This window comes from Lygodium microphyllum, chromosome 28 (genome assembly GCF_053477565.2).
Source record: "Lygodium microphyllum isolate KBCC chromosome 28, Lygodium_microphyllum_v1.1.10, whole genome shotgun sequence".
Taxonomy (NCBI): Eukaryota; Viridiplantae; Streptophyta; class Polypodiopsida; order Schizaeales; family Lygodiaceae; genus Lygodium; species Lygodium microphyllum.
In genome coordinates, this window is record NC_141162.1 from 32,136,070 (window position 1) to 32,159,183 (window position 23,114).

At 42.3% G+C, this 23,114-nt stretch overlaps 1 protein-coding gene and 1 pseudogene across 4 annotated transcripts in view; one reads left to right on the plus strand and one right to left on the minus strand.

Moving 5' to 3' along the window:
- LOC148011318 (Amidase family protein) overlaps positions 1-23,114 on the plus strand; it is a 57,873-nt gene that overhangs the window by 19,637 nt on the left and 15,122 nt on the right. For 2 of the 4 annotated variants that reach the window (XM_087670205.1, XM_087670206.1), the window contains exons 2-8: positions 11,951-12,262; positions 12,336-12,515; positions 12,767-12,861; positions 13,558-13,633; positions 13,767-13,844; positions 16,502-16,595; positions 16,729-16,778. In XM_087670205.1, coding sequence (XP_087526331.1) covers positions 11,951-12,262; positions 12,336-12,515; positions 12,767-12,861; positions 13,558-13,633; positions 13,767-13,844; positions 16,502-16,595; positions 16,729-16,778 — 885 coding nt within the window. Of the gene's footprint in view, positions 1-11,943; positions 12,263-12,335; positions 12,516-12,766; positions 12,862-13,557; positions 13,634-13,766; positions 13,845-14,656; positions 14,787-16,501; positions 16,596-16,728; positions 16,779-23,114 lie in introns of those variants that run through there. The other 2 variants (XM_087670208.1, XM_087670207.1) reach the window with 2 other exon arrangements.
- Positions 3,010-3,909, minus strand: LOC148011319 (uncharacterized; annotated as a pseudogene).

Sequence of the window (23,114 nt, forward strand, 5' to 3'; positions counted from 1 at the left end):
TTTTGTTGGGGAAGTTTCAATTTTTTGACAAGTGCATAATTTATAAAATTATGTGTGGCAGAGCCATCAATCATGACTCTAACCCGTTTTCCAGCTATCAATCCATGTACTCTAAGTAAATCATGTGGCCCAAAAGTAGGCTGTCACATAGAAGTTGACATACAACACTTATGATGTACATCCATGTGCAAGACCTCTAAAGATTTATACTTTTCATGGCCCTTTAATTCTAAGGTCTGCACTACATGGATTTGTTTTTCTTTTCCCTTGCCCTTGTCCTTTCCTTTGTCTTCCCCCTTTTTCTTTTGAGGGCAATTCCAAGCAACATGGTTTGGGGATAGGCAATTAAAACACAATTTTTCTTTTTTGGCCTTATCAAAGTCATCAGGACTTAACTTTGGCCTCATATATGGTTTCTTTTCAAAAGGTTGTTTTTTACCCTTGAAAAATGGTATTTTCCTTTTAAATTTGCCCACAAATTTTGAGGTTTCCAATTCCTTAGACTTGGGCTCCGTATCAGTGAGACTAGTGAGTGTACCTGGACGCGTACTATCTTCATAAATTAATGCAAATTTAATTGCCTCTTCAAGCGTCTTAGGTAAACTCCGTTTTACTTCCTTTTTACAGGCTTTATCCAGTCCCCTAATGAATCCTCTTGTTTTTTGGAATTCATAAATTCCTTCCAGTTTGAGGATTATCTCACGATATTCCTCCAGATATGTCAGTAGGGGTCGTCCCTTTTGTCTGACATAATCCCAATCTTCCCAATTTCTTTCCTTTTCATTTTCAGGAAGAAATTCTTTCAAAAAGACGGATTCAAATTGAGCCCAAGTTTCAGGTATTTTATTCGCCTCCTTTAAAGTTCGCCACCACTTATATGCTTTGGGTCCCAAAGTTAAACTAGCCTCCAGTGCTTGGAGATGTGGTGGGGTATTTTTTAATTTATGTAAATCTTCCCATTTTTGGAGGAAATTAAAGATTGTGTCTTTATTCCTATCTTTTTCCTCCCCGTAAAATTGAGGTGGTTTCATATCCTTTAAAACTGGATTATCCCTCAATTTATGGTAAGTTTGGGGTTCTTTAGGATCTCGCATAGTCACATCTAAATCTTTCGATGAAGATGGGACATCCGAGGTTTCTATCTTATTTTTATCTCTTTCCAACAATAAAGTTAATTGAGATTTTATTTCAGTAAGTGTTTGGGTTAAAAATTCCATTTGAACCCCCTGAGTTTGCACACGAGCAGTAAGATCATCGAATTGCTCTCGCGTGGCAAAAAATTCTTCCCATTGTTCTTTTTGCATGTCTGGTTCATGGGGATCTACCATAGGTTGATTCCCAGAACTAGAACTTTCCATTACCCTTTCTTTCCCTTTTTCTGCCATTAATACACTGGAATTGGAAAGCAAAAATAAGAAATTTGCATATAAGTAAAGTACTTCCCTGATTTTTAATGGCAGATTGGCTGTTGATTCGGAAAGAAACTCGAAGAGTAAGAAACAAATTGTATCTTTCCAGATTAGAACAGTGAAGTAATCATGCTGGAAATTCAATATCTTGACTTCAGTCGTATATGACATTCTTCTGTCCCTCTCACAGCAGTCGCAGTCATATCCGTCTCAGGAGCAGTCACAATTGCCCGTCAACAACAGTCGTGACAGAGTCACGTTTTCTCATGACCCCACGTCTGATACTGGCAACTCCACGCTTGATTTGGTCCCACGCCTGGTCTGGTCCTCGCGACCCTGGTCCTCGTGACCCACGCTTTTCTTTTTCTTTTTCTGCCCGTAACGTAGGATGTCACATTAATGTGACGTGGCGCTTCTCCCCTTTTGTTTTCCTTCACGGCCCGTCCCGTCGCGTTTTCATGGTGCCTGGTATTCACGCGATGTGACGTGGCGCTTCTCCATTTCTTCACGACCCGTCGCCTGGTACTCACGCGACTTTACAAAAGACTGACGGCCTGACTGGCGATTGACAACCTGACGGATTTCTGACAGTTTGACGAACGATTAACGATCTGAGACATTGAACCATAGGCTCTGATACCAATGATAGATGACGGAGAGACAGATCCACAAAAACGATGAAAGCACGAGTATCCTTCTCCTCCCAACCACGCCTAGATAAGTGCTGGCCCTCTACCCGGATTCCTTTGCCAGCCGTCAACTTCCTGAAGTCCTACTATTCCTGGACTCCCTTACTCTCTAGGCTCCCCTTAACCCCGTTCGGGCACCCAAGAGCCCGGACGGTCATTCTCGTGCATGTTCCCCTAGATTTACCTTAATGTGACATTAAATGTCACTTTTAATGTCACATTCCATATTTATGACCTTAATGTGACATTAAATATCACTTTTAATGTCACATTAATGTCACATCAGCTCATCCCTAATATGCACAAAAATGCGTAAATGGTCATATGAGGCCGATTTGCCAGACCAAACCTCCTTAGGGATGCCATTATTTAAGGACCTGTTTGGAGAGCGGTTGTAAATGTGAATCACGGTTTTGAGTGCCTCTCCCTAAAATTCATGAGGGAGATTAGCAGTGGATAGCATGCACCGCACTCTTTTGCATAAAGTCCTATTATATCTTTCAGCCACCCCATTTGAAGAAGGGCTACAAGGAGTTGTAAGCTCCATCTTAATACCATGCAAGTCACAAAAGGAGTTGAATTCAGTTGATGTGAACTCACCCCCATTATCAGTTCTCAAGCATTTCAGCTTTTTACCTGTTTGAGTGGTCACAAATACATGAAAAGTTTTAAAAACAGCAAACGCTTCACTTTTCTTTTTCAGCAAGTATACCCAAATCTTCTTGGAATAGTCATCAATAAAGGAGAAAAAATATGCAGCACCACCCAATGATTCCACGGGCATACTACATACATTAGAATGCACTAAGTCCAAGACATTGGACTTAGGAGAGACACGAGAGTAAAAGGAAAATTTTATTTGCTTTCCAAACTGACACTCATTACAAAAGTCAAGTTTAGAACCTTTTCCATCAACCCCCTTCAGAGAGGTAAGGACATGAAGTCCTTTTTTGGCTCATATGGCCTAATCTCTTGTGCCATAACTCTAAGTGGCTGCAAATCTCAGCAATTGCCAGAAACTTGCAATTCAAGGCTTTACAGTGCAAACAATACAAAGTGCCCTTCTTGGTTCCTTTTGCAATTAGCATGGAACCCTTTTTCACTTTCCACAAACCACCACCAAACAGTGTGGTGTAGCCATGCAAGTCAAGTTGACCAACAGATAGTAAACTCTTTTTAATGCCAGGCACATATGTGACATCTTTCCACACAAGCTCTTGACCATTGTCTAAAGACAAGTGCACAGTGCCAATCCCATCAATGCTGCAAGCATGGTTATTTCCAAGATACACCTTTCCATAACTGCTTGCATTAAACATAGCAACACACTCCAAGCAAGGAGTTACATGGAAAGAGGCACCAGAGTTTACAATCCAAGTTTGAGTGACACCATCATCAACTGACAAGAGTGCATCAATCACATCAGCCTTGGTAATCTACATATCCTGCATGTGACATACAAGGGCATCATAATCAACTGCACATAATACATCAGTCTCTGTATCTGAAAGCTCCTCTATGACCACACTAGAGGCCACATTGGCCTTTTCTTTGCCTTTGGTTGCCTCAGATGCATCTGTCTTATCTTCCTTCTTCTTTTTATCTCCTACATTCTTCTTTCTCTCTTGTTCCTTCTTGTAATACGTGCAATCAGGTTTCTTGTGGCCCTTCCAACCACAGTGATAGCAAGTAATGTCACTCTTTTCCTTTCCTTTGCTCTTGCTCCTGTTTCTTTGTCTTGCATTTGCATTTTTCTTTTCAGCCCTGCCTCTTATTTTATAAGCTGAGTTGCTGCTGTCTCCACTAGACATATGTCTAATTTCTTCATTCAAGATAGAATCCCTCACCCCATCATATGAGAGATTGGGGTTATTGCTGAGTGAAACCACCAAGGTTTCTCGAGAGTCAAGTAGTGTCATGATCAAAAAGATCGCCCTCAACTTATCATCAAAGTCCAACTTTGCATCTTTGAGCTGATTTAGAATCCTTGTAAATACACTCAAATGCTCAGCTGCAGGCTTTGACTCATCCAGTCGCATATTCACCAACTTGTGCATTAAATGCACCTAATTAATAGGTGTGGTGATCTCATAGGTAGTTTTCAGCTTCTCCCATATTGCATAACTTGTATCTAATGGCTGTGAAGATGCCATCAGTGACACCCATCTTTATGTAAGCCACAACCTTTTTATTTACTCTGGCCCAATCTGCATTAGACATTAGTGCCGGTTTATCTTCCTGCAAAGCATCCTCACAATCCTTTAGAAACAAAATGGCCTGCATATGGTCTTTCCAGAGGTCAAAGCCATGACCATCAAACCATTTGATTTCCATCAAACTTTTGATGTCTGAACTGGAAGAAGTTGCATCATTTTATCATGAACACAAGAGTAAATGCACTAAACTGTAGAAGCACAAGCTGAATCAGCAAAATACACTGCTGTTCTTTCTCAACCAGAAATAAATCTTTGCTATTTGTACATGAGCCAGCCACCACATGGGCAAAAATTGCAGAAATTTACCAAATTCTGCGCAAATCCCCAAAATTTCAAGTCCAAAATTGCATAAATGTTGGGTCGAGCTGAGAAAAACTTTGCCAATACATGAAAAGCCCCAAATTTCTAGGATCCAATGTCAAGAAATTTTGCTCAAAGGAGCAAAATTCTGACTAATTTGGCGAAATCCCCAAATTAATTGAGGTCACCACACGCAATGTCTGCAATTCCTGACTTCAAAATCATTGACAGGGGCATAAGCAGAGTCAAAATCTGGGAAAATGAATTTCAAAAAAGGTTTTGAAGAAAAATAATGGTTTTGAAAAACAAAAGGACCGGGATGATGAGTCCGTTGACCCGTATGTCAGGTGGTCTGACGGACTGACTGACAGACGTCAATCCACGTCGCGTTAGGCTGAAACTTGTCGGCACCTTGCCTCCCGTTGCATGCGTCACGGCGGTCGACGCCTTTGGTCCTGGTCCGCATGTGCAACTGTTGCCGCCTCTGGTCTTGGTCCGCACCCGCTGCCCAGTCGCCTACTGCCTGGTCAGCTGTTGGTGGCAGTCGCCTACTGACTGGTTAGCTGTCGGTGGCGCCTACTCCCCGCTGGTCATTTTCAGCACAACTTGTGCTGCACAGGCCACTACAACCTATTTGCAAGTTGCCTCTGCTGTCAACTGCCCTTGGTCTCGGGAAACGTGTAGAACTTGGCTTTGATACCAATTGTTGTAAAGCTCAGTTGCTGCAGAGTGACAGAAATTCAAGGAGAAGTGAGCGTGAGAGCATGCGGCTAAAGGGTGAGAGTGAGAGAGCAGAGTCAAGTACGATTCGATAAGAGTATACCAACCAATGTGTTGGTACACAAAGAATAAAATGTATTTATACCTAGGGTACGTAAGGGTGCATTCATGTGTACAATGTGCGTGTACTATACACGGGGGTTAAACCGGGCCTTTATCCCAACATCGTGAACAAATTTGGAAGATTGTTCTTCGTCTTGTAGTACTCCACATCGATAGTCACATCCAGAAGCTTCTCCCTGATAAAGTGATACTGGATCTCTATGTGTTTCGTTCGGGCATGGAATACAGGATTCTGTATCAAGGCAATGTAACTCTCGTTGTCGCACCGCAGAAGAGTAGGACGAGACTGGGGGACAACCAAGCTCCTCCAACAATCTCCAAAGCCACACCACCTCACATGTGGTGGAAGACGCGGCCTGATACTCTGCCTCGGTAGAAGAAAGGACGACCGTGGGTTGCTTCTTGCTACTCCACGAGATAACACCTGTACCAAGGTAAAACAATAACCTGTAGTAGACCGCCGGTGGTCCACATCGCCAGCCCAATCTGAGTCGCTCCAACCTGCAAGAACAAGATCTGAAGCACCAGTACCTATTGGATAAGAAATCCCTAAGTCAGATGTCCCTCTCAAATACGAAGAATCCTCAGGGCAGCTTGCTAATGCACTTGTTTTGGTTCACTCATGAACCCTGCCAAAAGACCTACAACAAATCAAAGATCAACACAAGTGTTGAGGAGCCAAATCAATGATCCAATCAGTTGACGGTAGCAGGAAGCATCTGTCAGGGGAGAATCTGAGTGTGAAGTGGCTTTCCAGTTCGGATCCGTAGGAGTAGAAATGATCCAACAATTCTCCATCTCAAAAGTTACCAAGAGCTCATGTACATATCTTTGCTGAGAGAGGAAAATCCCCCTCTGAGACTGATAAATCTCATGGTCCAAAAAGAAATGGAGAAGTCCTAAATCCGTCATCTCGAACTTCTGGTGTAGGGATGCCTTCGTCTCTTCGACCTTCTGGGTATGAGCACATGCAATAATCAAGTCATCAACATACAAAATAAACAACACACAACCTCCCTCGGAAGTGTGCGCATAAAGCTGCAGATCAGCCCTAGAATGCAGATATCCCAACTTGGCCTGCAGAAATGAATCAATCTTCTTGTTCCAAGCACGTGGAGCCTACTTTAGGCCATACAAGGCCTTCTTTAACCTGTAAACTTGCTCATGTGAGAAACCAAAGCCAGGAGGCTGCTCTACATAGATCTCCTCCTTAAAATCACCATTTCAGAAGGTCGACTTCTCATCTAATTGAAAAACAGAACAGTATAAATAGTCGCCATGCGAGCTATAGGGGCAAAAGTATCATGGAAGTCAACACTTGGGTGTTGTGCAAAACCTTTAGCAACAAGGCGAGCCTTGTGCTTGTCCAAAGATCCATCACTATGGTTCTTGGTCTTGAAGACCCATTTGACACCAATCACCTTCTTATGAGAGGGACGAGGCACAATGAAGCAAGTGGCATTCCGCTCAATAGCCTCCAACTCGGCTTTCATCGCCTTCGGCCAATGATCAGACTGCAAAGCCTTCTTCATTGATGTAGGCTCTCTATCTTGCATAACACGAGACATCAAATAGTAGTTAGAGCAAACAAGCTCGGTAGTATGTGCCTGGTACCGCCGTGACCTTCGCAGTCCATCCTGCGGTTTCCACTCCTCAGGGACCCCCTCAATCCTTGAATCTCGGAGGGTGTCATGGGCCCAACGAGGAGGAGGCCGGATCTCTCCTTGGCACTCTCTATCCACTGAAGACTCGAGTACATCCATCGGTGGGATCTCCACTGGGGTGTCCGGTAGAAAGGAAAACTCTGAATTTGAAGAAGAATCTCCATTAAGAGGCTCCGGCTCCAAAGGAACTGTCTCGAGAGCCCAACTGTCCCCTGGGTGTCCAAGTACGGGGTGCTCCTTATCCCCCTCTGTGGCCGGAACTTCCATGAACCGCACATCTCGACTCGTGTAGGCATCTCGTTTCACGGGATCATACAAGCAATAACCTTGGGATTGGGAGTTGTAGCCAACAAATACCTGTCGTTGGGAAGCCGCCTCAAACTTGTTACATTGCATCTTTGGGATGTACACATAGGCATCACACCCAAAGATCCTGAAATAAGAGACATTAGGCTTAGTCTCAAAGTAAGCCTCAAAAGGTATTATCCTGTCAATGACCGAAGTGGGAGATCGATTTAGGATGTGGACTGCCGTAGCCACTGCCTCGGCCTACAGAAACTGAGGTATCTATCAGTGTTCCATTATGGTGCGTGCCATCACGATCACACTTCGGTTCTTCCGCTTCAAAATGCCACTCTTGAGGAGTGTTGGTATTAGCAAACTCTTGGTGAATGCCCCTATCTGCACAAAAACGAGCAAACTCATTAGAAACACATTTACCACCCTTGTGTGATCGCAAGGTCTTTAGTCTCTGGCCAGATCAGTTCTTCTCGAAGAGAAGCCAATCCTTGAAGTGGGAGAAAGCTTCCAACTTCAACATCGGCCCATGTCATCTTGCTGTAGTCATCTACGATCAACATGAAGTACAAGCTCCCCTTCAGGAACTCATCCCTCATCGGGCCACAAAGATCTGTAGATACAAGCTCCATAGGTGAAGTAGACCGCCTTGAAGCTTTGTTGGGAATCGCATCCCGATGCTGTTTCCCACGAATGCAGGAGACACATGGCTGCTGGCTCACCACTATGTCTGGCAAACCTCGAACAAGCGATCCTTGCGACGCCTTTTGAAGATATGCATAGTTCAAGTGGCCAAACCGAGCATGCCACAGCTCGAACTATATCTGAGAGGTAAGAAGAAGAGCTGTAGAAGATTTCAATTTGTAAATGCTATTCTCCTCATACCCTGAAGAGAGAACCTTCCTCGATCCACGATCAAGGACTCGAACAACATCATTGTCAAACTCCACCAAAAGGCCAAGAGAACAAGTCTTATTTATTGAAAGTAAGTAATATCCTAAACCTGGCACATGCAACACCTCGGAAGTGTGGGTACCACCACGTCCATCTGGAATCAGTTGCATCTCACCCGGTGTAGCAATAGACACAGAAGAGTTGTCTCCAATGAGAATGTACCCACGTAAGGGCCGCAAATGGGCAATACCAATTGTCGAAGGAGTCATGTGCCATGAGGCACCACTGCCCACGATCCACTCTTGAGCCTGAGGATCATCGCAGCATCGGAAGTCTTCGGTGTAGGGTCCTCAATGACCGCTAAGTGTAGAAAAGCAACTGATGAGGGTGCAGCCACTGCTCCAGAATCCTTCGGGTCCTTCTTGGTGTCCTTCTTGTCCTTGTCGGGGCAATCCTTCTTTCAATGATCGGTCTTACCACAGATATGGCATGTCGATTCTCTCTTTGTCCTTCTTGGATTTGTTGTCCTTCTTCTTCTGGTCCTTTCTTTTCTTTTGAGAGGCTTGACCAACCAATGCCTCCGATTTGGAAGCATTCTGTCCCTTCAAGTATTTCTCTTGGTCCAAGACCATAGGAATCAACTCTTCCCATCGAAGAGTCAACTCCCACCCTGATGCAATAAGAGTGGAATAAAAAGTACCGAATCGTGGCAGCAATTGGGACAGTAAAGTGATCGCCATGTCTTTGGAGGAAATGGGCTTTCCCTCATTTTGAACTTGCATCTGAGGTTGCCTCAGCTTGTTGATGTGCTCCCACAACGAAGAAGACTTGTTCATGAACAAGATCCACATCTGTACCTCCAAAGAAACCCTCTTTATCAGGGTCATCTGGTTGTACATCTGGTCAAGCTCCAGCCATATCTCTCGAGCCACCGTCAAGTGCTCGATGTGAATAATCACTGTTGTAGTACAAGACAGAAAAAGAAAAGAACGAATCCTGGCATTTAGTTTGTCCCAATGAGATTGAGCTTTGGTAAACTCCGCACGAGCACTAGAAGAGAGTTTGGACTCATCTCTCACCGAGGGCCGGTTGATCTCCTCCACAAGCTCCGCCAAATCATAAGACTCCAATATGGCCAACATCATCACTCGCCATATACAGTAATTGTCGCCATCAAGCTTCTGATCTGATGGAAGAGCCGGTAGGACAAACACCTTCCAGTCCATGATCGCTTGGAACTCCACGTCAGTCTTTGTAGACATCTTCACTTGCAATGCCTGCACAAATGCAAAAGAAACCTCCTCTGACTGTGAAAACGCAGCCTGCTAGGGCTCTTGTCTCCGATTCCCGAACTTTCTTCAGCTGCCGGAGGCGATGAAAAGGTAAAATCTGCACTTGAAGGCCAAAAACACATCCTTCTTGCACGCCCATTCTCGCCTCAACCTTGTTCTGATGCGCAGCCCACCTGCTCCCACTTGAACGCTGAAAACGTAGCCTTGTGTCTCACTGAATACTCCTCTTCAGATAGGTCCACCCTACAATGCTTTGATACCATGTCAGAGTGAAGCAATGCGGAAGCGAATGACCGTGACAAAGAGTGAACGGAGAGAGAAGAGAGAGAGAGAGAGAAAGAGACAGAGAAACGCAGAAAATCTGCAGTGAAGAATGCTGTATAAGAATGCAGAATTATACACGAGTGCAGAGAGAATATCTGCGTATGAACTCCGATCTATCCAATTATGGAAATCTTCCTCCATTTGGCATAGGATTCAAACCTAGTCTCAACACATCGTTGTTGTACCGATAGTGAGCTAGTTTTCTCTAGCAAGTGTGGATTGCATTTCCAACACCCCCCCTCAAGCCACACCTTGGTTGAGGTCCTAATGCCACCCAAGCTCAACAACTAGAGATTTGATGCCAAGTTAGAAATTGGGTGGGAGCGATTGTGCCTCCCTTTCCTAGGAGGTTACCCATCCCAATTTTGTTCACGCCAATGTGCACTTAATCGGAAGATTCCCATAATTGGGCTAGCCATCTAGCCCCCAAAACCTTAAGGTGATGGATGACCTCCGGTCTATCCAATTATGGAAATCTTTCTCCAGAAATTGGGTGGGAGCCATTGTACCTCCCTTTCCCGGGAGGTCACCCATCCCGATATTGTTCACGCCAATGTGCGCTTAATCGAAAGATTCCCATAATTGGGCTAGCCATCTAGGCCCCAAAACCTTAAGGTGATGGACGACCTCCGGTCTATCCAATTATGGAAATCTTCCTTCATTTGGCCTAGGATTCAAACTTAGTCTCAATACATCATTGCTGCACCGATAGTGAGCTAGTTTGCTCTAGCAAGCGTGGATTGTCAAATATACTTTGATTTACATGTACATACTCAAACTTGTCATTATTTGGTTCCTGAATACCAAAAGGAAACATAGTGGAGGGTTTTGATTTGAATGACTCAAAAGGGTCGAATGGGGCCTGGCTGTGATGAAGAAGACGGATCGCTAGTCATCCCAAATGTTGTATGTTCTCCTCGATCAGAGAGGTGGTTAGCCTCACCAACCGATTTGGATGTATTAGGAGCAGGTTTTTTAGGAGTTGGAAGTCCTAAGTTATTGAAAGTAGAAGAGAGAAAATCTATGTTTTAACAAGAAGATGGAGGGATGGGAGGAGTTTGAAAAAAGTGACTATCAAGATTCAACACCATGCTCAAATGAAACAGAAGTTTCAAACATACTTATGGAAGTAGGTTCGCTTCAAGAGCCTCTTCCATTTACATTTATTATCTGGGTCATGGATACCAAAAGGAAACACAAGGGAGGATTTTGATTTGAATGACTCAAAAGGGTTAGATTGTTAGCAGTCTAGTCAACTCATGTGTGAGTTTGGGCTATGCTTGTATTACTAGGTATTTTAGGCATTTTATGGTGGTCATCTTAGTGAATATTTAGGCGTTTATTGTTGGCTGACCAGCTGCCATATTTGGTATATTTTGGCCCTATTTATTCAGTGGCTCCTCCTACTCCCATTCAGGTGGTCTTCCTGTTGGAGAGAGGAGCCATTGCCAGTGCAAAGTTCTTGTGGAACACCTGTTCAAAACATAAGTGGCACAAAGAATAGCATCAAACCAAAAGAGTTTGGTAAACTCTTACTTTTCATCATGCATCTTGCCATCTCCATTAGTGATCTATTCTTCCATTCCACTACTCCATTTTGTTGTGGGAAGTAAGGGACGGTGCATTGATTAATTCATTCATTCTCTTCAATTAATCATGCAATTATTGCATACTTGGGCCAACATTATAGCTCAAGTTGCAAGATACTTTGAAAACTATTTAGAAATGTATTCATCCCCTCTTGTTGGTACATAGGGTCCGAATGTGAAAGCCACTTCGATCCCATATACCCATGTGAATTTTTTTAATGTTACATTTACAAATGAATATAGTAGATGCAGAGAATGAGCCTTCTTGATGAGAAACATCTAACAGGTGGGATCTATTTTATTATGCAACAAATTCCAGATGTTAAAAATGCTATTCTGGTCTGAAGTAGCTAGTTTTTTCCATAATTATTTTTTCAATTTCACAAGCTTTGGCTGATTCTTATTTTTACAAACTTTGCTTTCAAGGGTGCAGGTGACATGCAATCCATGGGACTTGTCCAGAGTTCCTGGAGGCTCTTCTGGAGGATCAGCTGCTGCAGTGGCAGCCAGGCAGTGTGCATTTGCTTTGGGAAGTGACACAGGGGGAAGTATCCGGCAACCTGCATCTTTTTGTGGAGTAGTAGGTCTAAAACCATCATATGGCCGTGTCTCTCGATATGGACTTATGGCATATGCATCTTCGTTGGATGTTGTTGGATGCCTTGGATCTTCTGTACTAGATACAGCTATTGTTCTCGAGGTTATTGCTGGGCATGATCAACTGGACGCAACAAGTAGCTTCACGGTGAGCTTAATGCAAGTACACTGATTTGGATTGTAACGAGGGCCTTGCCAGTTAATTTCTTGATTTATAACAGGCCATTCCTCAATATGCTGCACAACTTCCACTTATTGATGCATTGGAGAGCAGACCACTCTGTGGACTGCGTATTGGGCTTGTAAAAGAGACAGTTGGAGATGGTGTAGATAGTGGGGTTTCTTCAGCCATATCAGACGCTGCTCATCATTTAGAAGCTTTGGGGGCTATAGTATCAGAGGTAGTAAACTCAAAGATCAATTCTCTTCTTGTTCCATGCTGCTCTAACACAAGCATGTTTATTATCCTATTGTTAAATATACGATACTGTTAATTATAGAATCCATCATTGATTCAGTGCTTTATACCTGAATGGATGTGCTAATTTTGACAACAAGAAGACATGCTATCATTTTTTACAAATTAATGCTAGAAGCTTTGAAAGGTCAAGGTTTCGAGAAAGTGATTCATACTTGTGGACTGTTTGAACAGGTGTCTCTCCCATCATTTTCAGCAGGCTTGCCAGCGTACTACATTCTTGCATGTTCTGAAGCTTCTTCCAACCTTTCTCGCTACGATGGTGTTAGGTATGCTTCTATGGTGCTGTGGACTTATGAGTGCTTGTATATTTTCATAGGGCACTTTGTTTAAATGAATACTCTGCACAACCCTTGTTGCTGCAGGTATTGCAAGTACCAACTGTATATGACCATCTTTTCAGGGCTAAGATTAGAGACAGGATCTGTGGGAAAATATTGGAGAAGGACAATGAGACATAGGGTTTATAGCAACAACTGCAGAGAATCGTCTACCGATAGAGCTGATGATGCTATATAGTATAGACATGACTTTTATATGGAAACCTGCTGGAAACATTCCACACAAAAGGAATAAACACTAGTATTTGTGATTCCAGGATATGAGAAATAACTCTTATCTGTGTGAGTTCACTTTTGCCACTCATGGTACCCCAAGAGATTGGTTCCACTTGGGCATACAAAAGAAGCTGAAGCTTGAGAGGGGGAAGTTGGGCTGTACATGCAGCAGACGTGAGAATTTGATGAGCAAAAGAATGCAACAGCTTTTTATTTGGTTGCTTCGCATGTAAGTAGGGCTATAGTAAGACACATTCTGTGAATGGAAGGGCAATAAGTGGATTAACAAGTTCATCTACTAACACCAAATATTCGTGACTCAGCTCCTGCAAAAATAGAAATGCAATAAATCAATCATTGTCTTAGCTAATTTGTGTTTTAAGGTGCTACAAACTCTGAATATGACAGGTATGGGAGCCGGGCACCAGCAAATGAACTTATGTCAATGTATGGCCATACCCGAGCCCAAGGATTTGGTCAAGAGGTTGGTGGATTTATCTTTATTTTGTCAGGATTTAAAATACTTGAACTTAGCATTTAATACATGTCTTCTCTTCTTTCCATCAACTGCCTTTAATTCCTTCACATGCAAAGCTTCATTATTCTTTTGCCTCTAGGTGAAGCGGCGCATTCTAATGGGTACTTATGCTCTTTCAGCTGGATTTTATGATGCTTTCTATAAGAGAGCACAACAGGTGACTTTTTGGATTTGTAATCACTCACCTTCGCCGTTTGGCATGGTGACTCTTTCAAAAATTTGTTATCACTCGCTTTCATTGTTTGGCTTTTTCTAAACCAAATTTCGGATGTAGCAGACCATGGAGATTACTCATTGATCTAAGGCAATTAGGCATGTGTTTAAATAACTTCCATATTCGTATAGACAGAAAAAGGTAATTTAAAATGGACTAATCCACCCCATCCGATCCCCTCCTTCCCCTCAAATAAAACCCCCTCTTTACGTGTTTTTCATCACACAAAGCGGTCTAGTAAATGAAAGCCAACCATCTCTGGTACATGCCTTGGGTTCTAGCATAGGCCTTTTGATTAGTCTGAACAATTGGAGTACAAGTTCCATGTGGAGGAACTCATTAGACTAAATGAGAGAAGTGCCATACACATGGCGTTGCTTGCACAAAGCATCTGCTGCCTTGTTCTCCTTACCAGCAGGCATGTGCTTGATGTCAGAGGAAGTTGGGAGAAGAATTGCTACCCTGTGTATGTGGGACTCTGGGAACACCACTTATATATTATTTATCACATTTAACACTTGTGTCCAAGAAGGAGAATGCTTGCTTTCTAAAGGTTGTACAGGGTGTGCATGTTGTCTTATCACTTTTCACACCTGCCGCACTCATTCAAGTTAGTCCATGGATTAAATGAATGATCAGAATGTCATCATGTAAAGAGAGTGTTCATTTAGTCTACTGTAAAATCCGCTCAATGTGCCACCAGGACCTCTCACTAACTAAGCTACATATCCATTGTAATTTTGCTTATTGATCAGGAGAGTGACTGAGAATAAGTAGTGGAATTGCTGTCAACGGTAGTGGAGAGAAATTTGAAAGTAAGAAGCTCACTCCGGCTGAGGAAAATCACTCCAATGCAAAGGGACTCCACTGTACAGCCACCAATGTCTAGGGACAAAACATCTTTACATGCTGCTAAAGGTGAGGACAAAGACCATGAAAGAAGTGTGAGACCATTTCAGGCTTGCTTGTATGAAATATGTCCTGATCAGAGAAACCTGACGCCATTTGCTTCTTTGTGTGGTGAAAGATGCTGTCACTTGCAGCAGAACATAATGAAGTTTTGTCTGCAGACCTTGGTGGCTGGCCTTCGGTTATTGATGAGGGTAACCAAGGCAACAATGGGGGTTGCCATCAGATGCACCAGCAAAGGAGGATGGCTTTAAGAATTTCAATGTATTTTCTTGTTCCTAAGATGGAAGTTGCTGTCAAAGGCATCAGAAAAGCGGAATGGATTTAGAAATTCAATATACTTTGTGGCTTCTGTCCCTTGGGCAGAGGCATGGAACATGCTCCTCAAGCATTGTGGGATGGAGAGATGCACTATTCATGAGTCTAGAGGCTCCAGTAAAAGTTCTGAGGGGTTGAAGATGGTGACTGCCAAAAGGATAGAAGGCCCACCCCCTACATGTAACGGGAACAAAGATCTGCAGTTATGGATTGTGAAAGAACAGAAAGATAATGTGTGAGAGAAAAGAAAGGACAAGTCAATCTTTTATGCTGATGCTTCTTGGCATGCATTAATACCATGGATCCAATTGATACAATCAACTAGCTTGAGGCTACATCTCCATGTGGATGCTAACCATGCAAGACTCCTACTGGAACTCTGGTTCATGTTTTGCAAATGTTCTTAATACGCACCTGTCATGTGGATCTTACACATTATGGCACTATCAGTTGTTTTCGGGGTTTGTGAAGAAAGCTTGAGAAATATGTGCAGAGCCCGAAGTGCAGCTTCTTGTGAAACATGCTGCCAAATCCCAGTCTACATAGTGGACTCCACACCTCCTTGAGACCTAAGTCCACCACAAATAGCATAGCAATCTGTGGACTTTGATACCAGTGTGGGAGAGACTTGCAGAGTGGGGTTGACTTGAGGCTCTGATTCCAATGGATCAAAACATTGGCAGCAGGGTAAAACAAAAATGCAAGCGGTCATGGAGGAGCAATAAGTGAGCAAGAGGAAATTGGCAGGAGGGTAAAATAAAAATGCAAGTGGTCATGGAGGAGCAATAAGTGAGCAAGAGGAAGCTCATCATAAGGAGGGGGAAAAGTATGTACACAATGACGAAGTGAGCGGCCTGTCCACAAGTTGGAGGTAAGGAAGAGAGGCAAAAGATTGCAGGTCAAATGAGAAGGGGATGAAAAGATGGCAATGGCAAGGAGAGGAAAGTCTATGACTTTGATGAGGTAAGAGGAGAAGTTTAAAGGCGAGTAGAGAAAAGAATTGTGACGCTGGTGGAAAGGGGGAATGGCAAGGAGCAAGAAGTCCACAACTTTGATGAGGTGAGAAAAGAGATGCGAAGTCAAGTAGAGGGAAGAATGCTGAAGGTGACGGCTAGGGAGGAAAGTTTGAAGATGACTATTTAAGTTTATGTTTTCAAAGAACAAGAGTGACTAGTGGTCCTTGTGCAGGAGTTTGTCTTTTGTTAATCTGAAGTTGTAATTTAGCAAGTACAGAGTTCATGTTAATATGTAAGAAATGTACCTCTGAACTTCTGAGACATACTGAGCATAGTCTTTCCCTTTGAGTTCAGATTTGACTGAACTGTTATTCAAATTTCTATATTGCTTACCAACCATTTGTTACTGTCAAACAGGTCCGTACCATAGTGCAAGAAGATTTCAAGAGAGCTCTATTGGATAATGATCTCTTAATTTCACCAGCTGCACCTACAGCTGCATATTTAATTGGTCAGTTTATCTCTGGATGATTAGCAGGTCTTTTAAAAATGGTTGTGGGTTGGTAATTTTCAGTGTGACTATTTACACGCGTCAGGCTGAACGTTGTTTATGCATGCTTTTAAGACTTAGTTTTATTGGGCAGGTGAGAAAGCAAACGATCCTTTAGCAATGTTTGCTGGAGACTTGATGACTGTAAGTTGTACCTGGCCTTTTTCTTTTGTGTAGCAAGCGTAGGCAGATATTTGGTTGATATGTCATCTTTGAAGACCCTTTCTGAGAACCAATGCACTTTTTGGTTATCATGTTTGCTCATTGGCCAATAACAATAATGTTCTGTATTGGTGTTTTAGGTTAATTATGCTACTGAGAAATTGGGAGAATGAGAAGTTATGTAAGTGGTATTTGTACAACATTACTGCATACATAGTGAATGGCGCTTTTGTAGAAACTACTCTCAGCTTGCATGTAGTTAGTTGTAATGATAGTGGATTGACAATTCTATGGCAAGGATTTGTGGCTAGTGGGTTGAAACCTCAGCAGGCTGAGCCATACCTACAGTGCGGCTCAGCCATGCTGAGCTGAATCAGGTCATCGGGAGGGCATGAAAATAGTATTTAAGGATCATCTTCTCCATCTTTCTGACGATGGCTATATCATATATCATTTGGAATGATATGTGCTGTAGGCTAGATCTGGAGTTGGCAATATCTTAAAGCCAAACAATGTTATACAGAAGCATAGTTGCATTCGTACTATGTACGGACTAGTTCGTACCGTATGTATGCATACTGTATGTATTTGTACCATTTCGTACCAAAAACAGGTTATTTTTGGCCTCTGAAGACTAGACCATACAATATCTTCCAACTCCTAAGCCTTATGTTTATTATCATAATTCCAAGTCTCTCTCTCACACACACACACACACACACTCTCTCTCTCTCACACACACACACACACACACACACACACACACACACAAAAGAATGAAGAGCCTGTTTGTCCATCCATCCTAAACTTTGCTTTGTTCTTTGATGTATTACATATACACTCCCACTTGTCTTCTAGTAGCGCATTGCGCATGTTGTGCATGAGATTTTCCTTGTTATCCTCATGTATTCATCCTATTAACTCAAGTGACATTGCTATTTTAGCTCTAAACATGTGTTCTATTATCTATAATCCAAAATAACCAAGTTTTTGTTTGTTTTTTTTTCGTACTAATATCGTACCGTACCTTATTAAATCATAAGGTACCAATTAGTATCGTATTTTATCGTACGTACCAAATCATACCTTTCGTACTTGACAACCCTATATAGAAGCTCTATTTTTCCAAGTGGATTGGAAGGCCAAGCCCATAGGAAACTTCATTTATTTTATCAATTACTTTGAATTGTCTGAAGTTTCTATTCGATAACTTTTAAAAAGTTGAAGTTTAGTAGAAACCCTCTTTCAATCTACTTTTGTTGACAACAAAATATATTGACCTTTTCAAAAGGAAACACCTTTCATGTGTGCCAACTTGTCTCTTGCATTCTTCTCAAGCTGCTTTAACAGCGGCTCGTATGCGATTTGATTTGCAGCCTCTTCAAATTTTCAGCAACCCATTAGTGACATGGATCTTATCCTTAATGCAAATGATTATAGGAGTAATCACTTTGTCTTACATAATTCTATTTGGAGCTTTTCTTGTGATATATATATATATATATATATATATATATATATAGTCATGAAGAGTGAGATTCATATCTTATATTTGGCCACTAGTTTGAAAAGATAAAGAGAATTTAAAGTGGTTCCCAAATCTTTAAATAAAGCATGCTAGAAATTGGTAAATTTGGATTATTTATTAGGAAGGCATACCGTGTGATCTGAAGATGTGTTCAATGAATGGTCTTACAACTTGTGAGGATTTCATTGTTTTATGTAAATGTTTTTCCATAAATGAATAAATGTGACTGCTTATTGAATCTGTCAACTGATAGCCCAAATCATATCATGTTGTAGAGTTTTGGAATACATAGGTAACATTGTAATCATTTTTCGATTAGTACAGGAAACTTGGAGTCTTCTACCTATTAAAACTAGATTCTATTAGAGATTTGGTCATCACCAGGATAGGCTCAGGTTGTATTAGGACAGTTTAGGGCAGATTTATCAGGTTTGGAGCAGGTTGGACATGTTTTATGCAGTCACCAGCATTTCTTGTGCAATATCGGGCCGACCGGGCAGGGTGGACAAGTGCCCTGTGGCAGCCTGACTGTGATCACAGCATTTTTCAGTTTTTGTATTATGATTTTATTCATGTTGGTGCAGTCAGCCAGTTTTCAGCTGTATTTGATTATAATACAAAAACTGATTCTTGGCTACTTATAGCCAGCTTACCCAAGGTCATATACATTCAGACTTCAAGTTCTCTACAAGTGAGAGAGCTCTGGCTGGTGATACTCCAACAGCCCATTGTACATATTCTCCTTAAGCATTTGGCATTCATACTTTGTAGTCTTCAACATTCTACCGACTCTTTCTCCCCCCCCGCGACCCCCATGCTCACTTGTTTCGGTCTGGTCATATGCTTCCACATTCGCTGCACTCTGACATGGTATTAGAGTAGCGTAGAAGGGTTGATTGATCATGGGCAGATCTGAAAAAAGGTTTCAGCATGATACCAAGGTGCATTTTGAGTATGCAAGGGCAAGTAAAAGGGCTGCACATCTACACAAGGCTGGCAGAGATGCACAGGAAAGGAAGAGAGTTTGGTATTTTTATGCAGGTTTTGCTGTCAAGGAGGGAGAAAAGGCTGTATTTCAGCCTTTTATAGCAGGTTTTGCTTTTTAATTGTCTCTAGTGGTTAAGGTATGTAAAGGAGAATCTAAGGAAGCCTAAGTAGGCTGGCTTTTTGGAGTTAGAGGGGGACTGCCCTTTGTTTTATGCAAGTTATTCAAGAGCCATGTTGTTTGAAATTGATGTGGAGTTCCATGTGATTATGGATCAAAAGGTCCCTATCTTACTGCCTCGTCCGTAGAATCGAAAGCTACATGGGGAGAAGTACCATATTTGGTGGGTGATGAGTGCCATCTTGGAGTCTTATGATTTGGCAAAGCTCATGATAGAGGCCATTGACCATCCATCGGCCAAGGATCTTTCTAAACTTTCTTCTTCGGAGAAAGCAAAGTTGTTGAAGGTATAGGTCCACTAGGACAAGTTGAATCCTCGCATCCATTCTTTCTTATTTCTTTCATAGACTCCAACTGTGATAACCTATATTGAGCATCTTACCAATGCTTGAGAGATATGGCTTGAAGTAGATTTGCTTTGTAACAAGATGATTGTCATGAAGAGGGTCTCTTTGGAGGTGCAGATACAGACTTTGAATCCAAGCAAGTCTGCTTTCATGCATGAGTATGTAAACAAGCTCTGCGAACTCTACAAATGTAGGTTTAGAGTGTTGGCAAGCTGATTTCCTCTGAGGATATAGCGATTACTCTGTTATTGCAGTCGCCTGCCCTTGTTCAATGTATTCTACTCTGCCTTGATTGCTTCAAGGAGAACGGTGATTCTTCAATGGGAAGAGTTAGCTCCTATAGTCTTGGACCAAGAGGAATACCTGAAGGATACGAATTTCCATAAATTTAAGGCTGTTATAGATCAGGATTCCCAAAATAAGGGGAACCAAAAACAAAAGAAAGAAGGCAAGAGCAAGAAGAACAAGGAGTCTACTTGCCACATCTATGGTAAAATAGGTCAATGAAAGAAAGATTGTTATGATAGGAATAAGGACACCCAGGAGGAGAAGATGAAGACTACAAAGAACTGAAGAGCAGTTGTTGCTTCCTCATCAACAACATTCCTACATCTGGAGGTTATTGAGCCTTCTTTATAGGATCTGTGTTTTGAATCTGAGTTGCCAAGCTATGACATGCTCGGTACGGCCACCTCAAGTACAAGTACCTTAGGAAGGTAGGTCATGACCAGCTTGTGCGTGGATTGCTAGATGTTGGGGTGAGCCATCTGTGTGTGTATCTTGCAAACATAGTAAATAACAAAGAGATGTGATTCCTAGCAAGGCTTCGAGAATTGCAAGCTTGTTCTTATAGATTTGTGTGGACCGATGAGAATAGAGTCACTCAAGGGGGGTCTTTACTTTATGTTGATTGTGGATGATTACAATAGGATGACATGGGTGTATTTTCTAGCACTCAAATCCAAAGCTTTCTCACATTTTAAGGATTGGCTCATCTTTGAGAAAAACCATTTAGGCAGGAAGCTTAAGATGGTGATATTTAATAAAGGTGGAGAGTTTGCCTCCCAACTCCAATGAATTAGGTCAGATTTGTGCGGATTGAGGGATTCATCAGAAGTATGTTAATACAAATGCTCCTCGAGAGAATAGCATTTTGAGGCAAAAGAACAGGAGTGTGATCAAGATGGCTTGAACTATGTTGGAGTATCGACATGCACCTTAGCATCTTTGGGCCAAAGTAATGGCCACCTTAGTTTATATTCTAAATCAATTGTCTACATCTACCGTTACAGTTATAACTCCTTTTGAGGCGCATTTTGGACTAAAGCTAGGCGTTCCTTATTTTAGGGTGTTTGGATTTGATGCCTATGTTCACATTCCAAAGAAATAGAGGGGGGATAATTTCGAGCTGGCTTCAAAGAGAGAGGACTTCGTTGGTTACAACTTGTTGAGATGACAAGCTCAACACACGTGGACATTAGTGATGGACGGCCTGGTTAGATGGGTTCACACGTCTACACTTAGCACGTCGGTAGTTATTATGACTCTCACATGGCCACTGACTCATTACTTATTATATTCAGGTTGTTACACCTATTTACAACTAGCATAGTTATAGCGCCAATCGACTAGTGTAGTCGGTTATGCATTGTTTGCCTTAGTAGGCCACTTTCCTTTATGTTGTATCTTATCTACACTTTGTGTATATTGAAAAGTGTGTGGAAGAAGAAGAAGAAACCAGCAAGAAAACGTTTTGGCCTACATCTCTCTTCTTGTCTCTTGAGTGAGCTTCTCCTTGTGCATTCTGTGTGTGTTCGGCGCAACATCTTGAGCAAGTCCTCTCTCCACGCAATTCTTAACGTGGTATTAGAGCCGTGCCACTGAGAGAGGCTGATTTCGAAGGCTGAAGTAAAGGAGAAGAAGCAAGGTTTGAGCAAGCAAGCCACGTGTAAGAAGCTCTCCCATCCTTCCACTCTCTCTCTTGGACAGTGCCTGTGGAGGGACCGGAAGCAGGGCAGAGCAAAAATCTCAGATTGCAGTGAGATTTGGTGTGTGCGAAGAGCGTTGTGTATTCCGCAGATTAACCCTTTAGGGCTTTCCCGCAGTTATTTTAGGCATCTGAGGCCGTTTCAGGCCCCGTTTTAGAGCTGCAAGGTTGCGGACAACAGTTCGAGATACCCTGCAATTTCAGTTGTGTTTGCTGTATACAGGTGCACAGGTTACAGATTTCAGATCAAAGGTGTTTATCAGAGAATAAACACAAGGTTTATCTGCAATTGGTTGCAGATTGCATGTATTGTTGAGCAGATAGTGAAAAAGGCTGTCTGGTGTATTGTTGTGCGCTACAGGTCGAGGGTTGCAGAAGATTTGCTTGCTGTTTGGTATTAGTTTTGTGATAATGGCAGAGAACAGTGGAAGCCCCATCATTGAGAAGCTCGACAAGAACAACTACCCTTCATGAAAGTTCCATGTCACAAACTTCCTTATTGGAAAAGGCCTCTACGAGTTTGTTTTAGGTGAAGAAAAGGAGCCGGAGGTGAGTGATTCTCCAACTGCAGAAGAGACAAAGATACGGAAGGAATGGAATGCAAAAGACAAGAATGTCATGTATTGGCTGTCTGCAGTAATTGACAATAATATGCTGGGACATATTAGAAATGCAGAGAATTCATATGCAGCTTGGACCATATTTGAAAGTATGTTTTTCGTAAATACAAAGGCACGAAAGATTCAACTCAAGCAAGAGTTGAATACATTGAAGAAAGGGAAGATGTCTATCAATGAGTATGCATTGAAGGTAAGGAGCATTACAGATGTCTTGGCAGCGATTGATGCAATGCCCGATGATGATGATTTGGTGTCGTTTACCTTGGGTGGACTTAACAATGAAAAGGCTTGGAAGTCTTTTGTAACTTCCGTATATGTCAGAAAGCCATTTCGAGATTTTGATGAGTTGGTCTTCCTTATGATCACTGAAGAGATCAACATGTAGAGTGAGACATCTGAAAAAAGTGATGAACAGGTCCAAGCTTTCTACTCCAGTTCAGGAAGGAGACGTGGTAGGTTCTCTTTAAGAGGCCGTAGTATAGGACGTGGTAGTGACAACCAGCAAAACAGATTGAATCAGCAATTTGGTGATATGCAGGTTTCAGGAGGTCGTGGTAACTTTAGAGGCAGGGGGAGCTTTAGAGGAAGAGATGGATGGCAGATCAGAGGTTCTAACAACTCTGGTATTGTGTGTCACTACTGTGGCAAAACAGATCATATTGTAGCCCAAT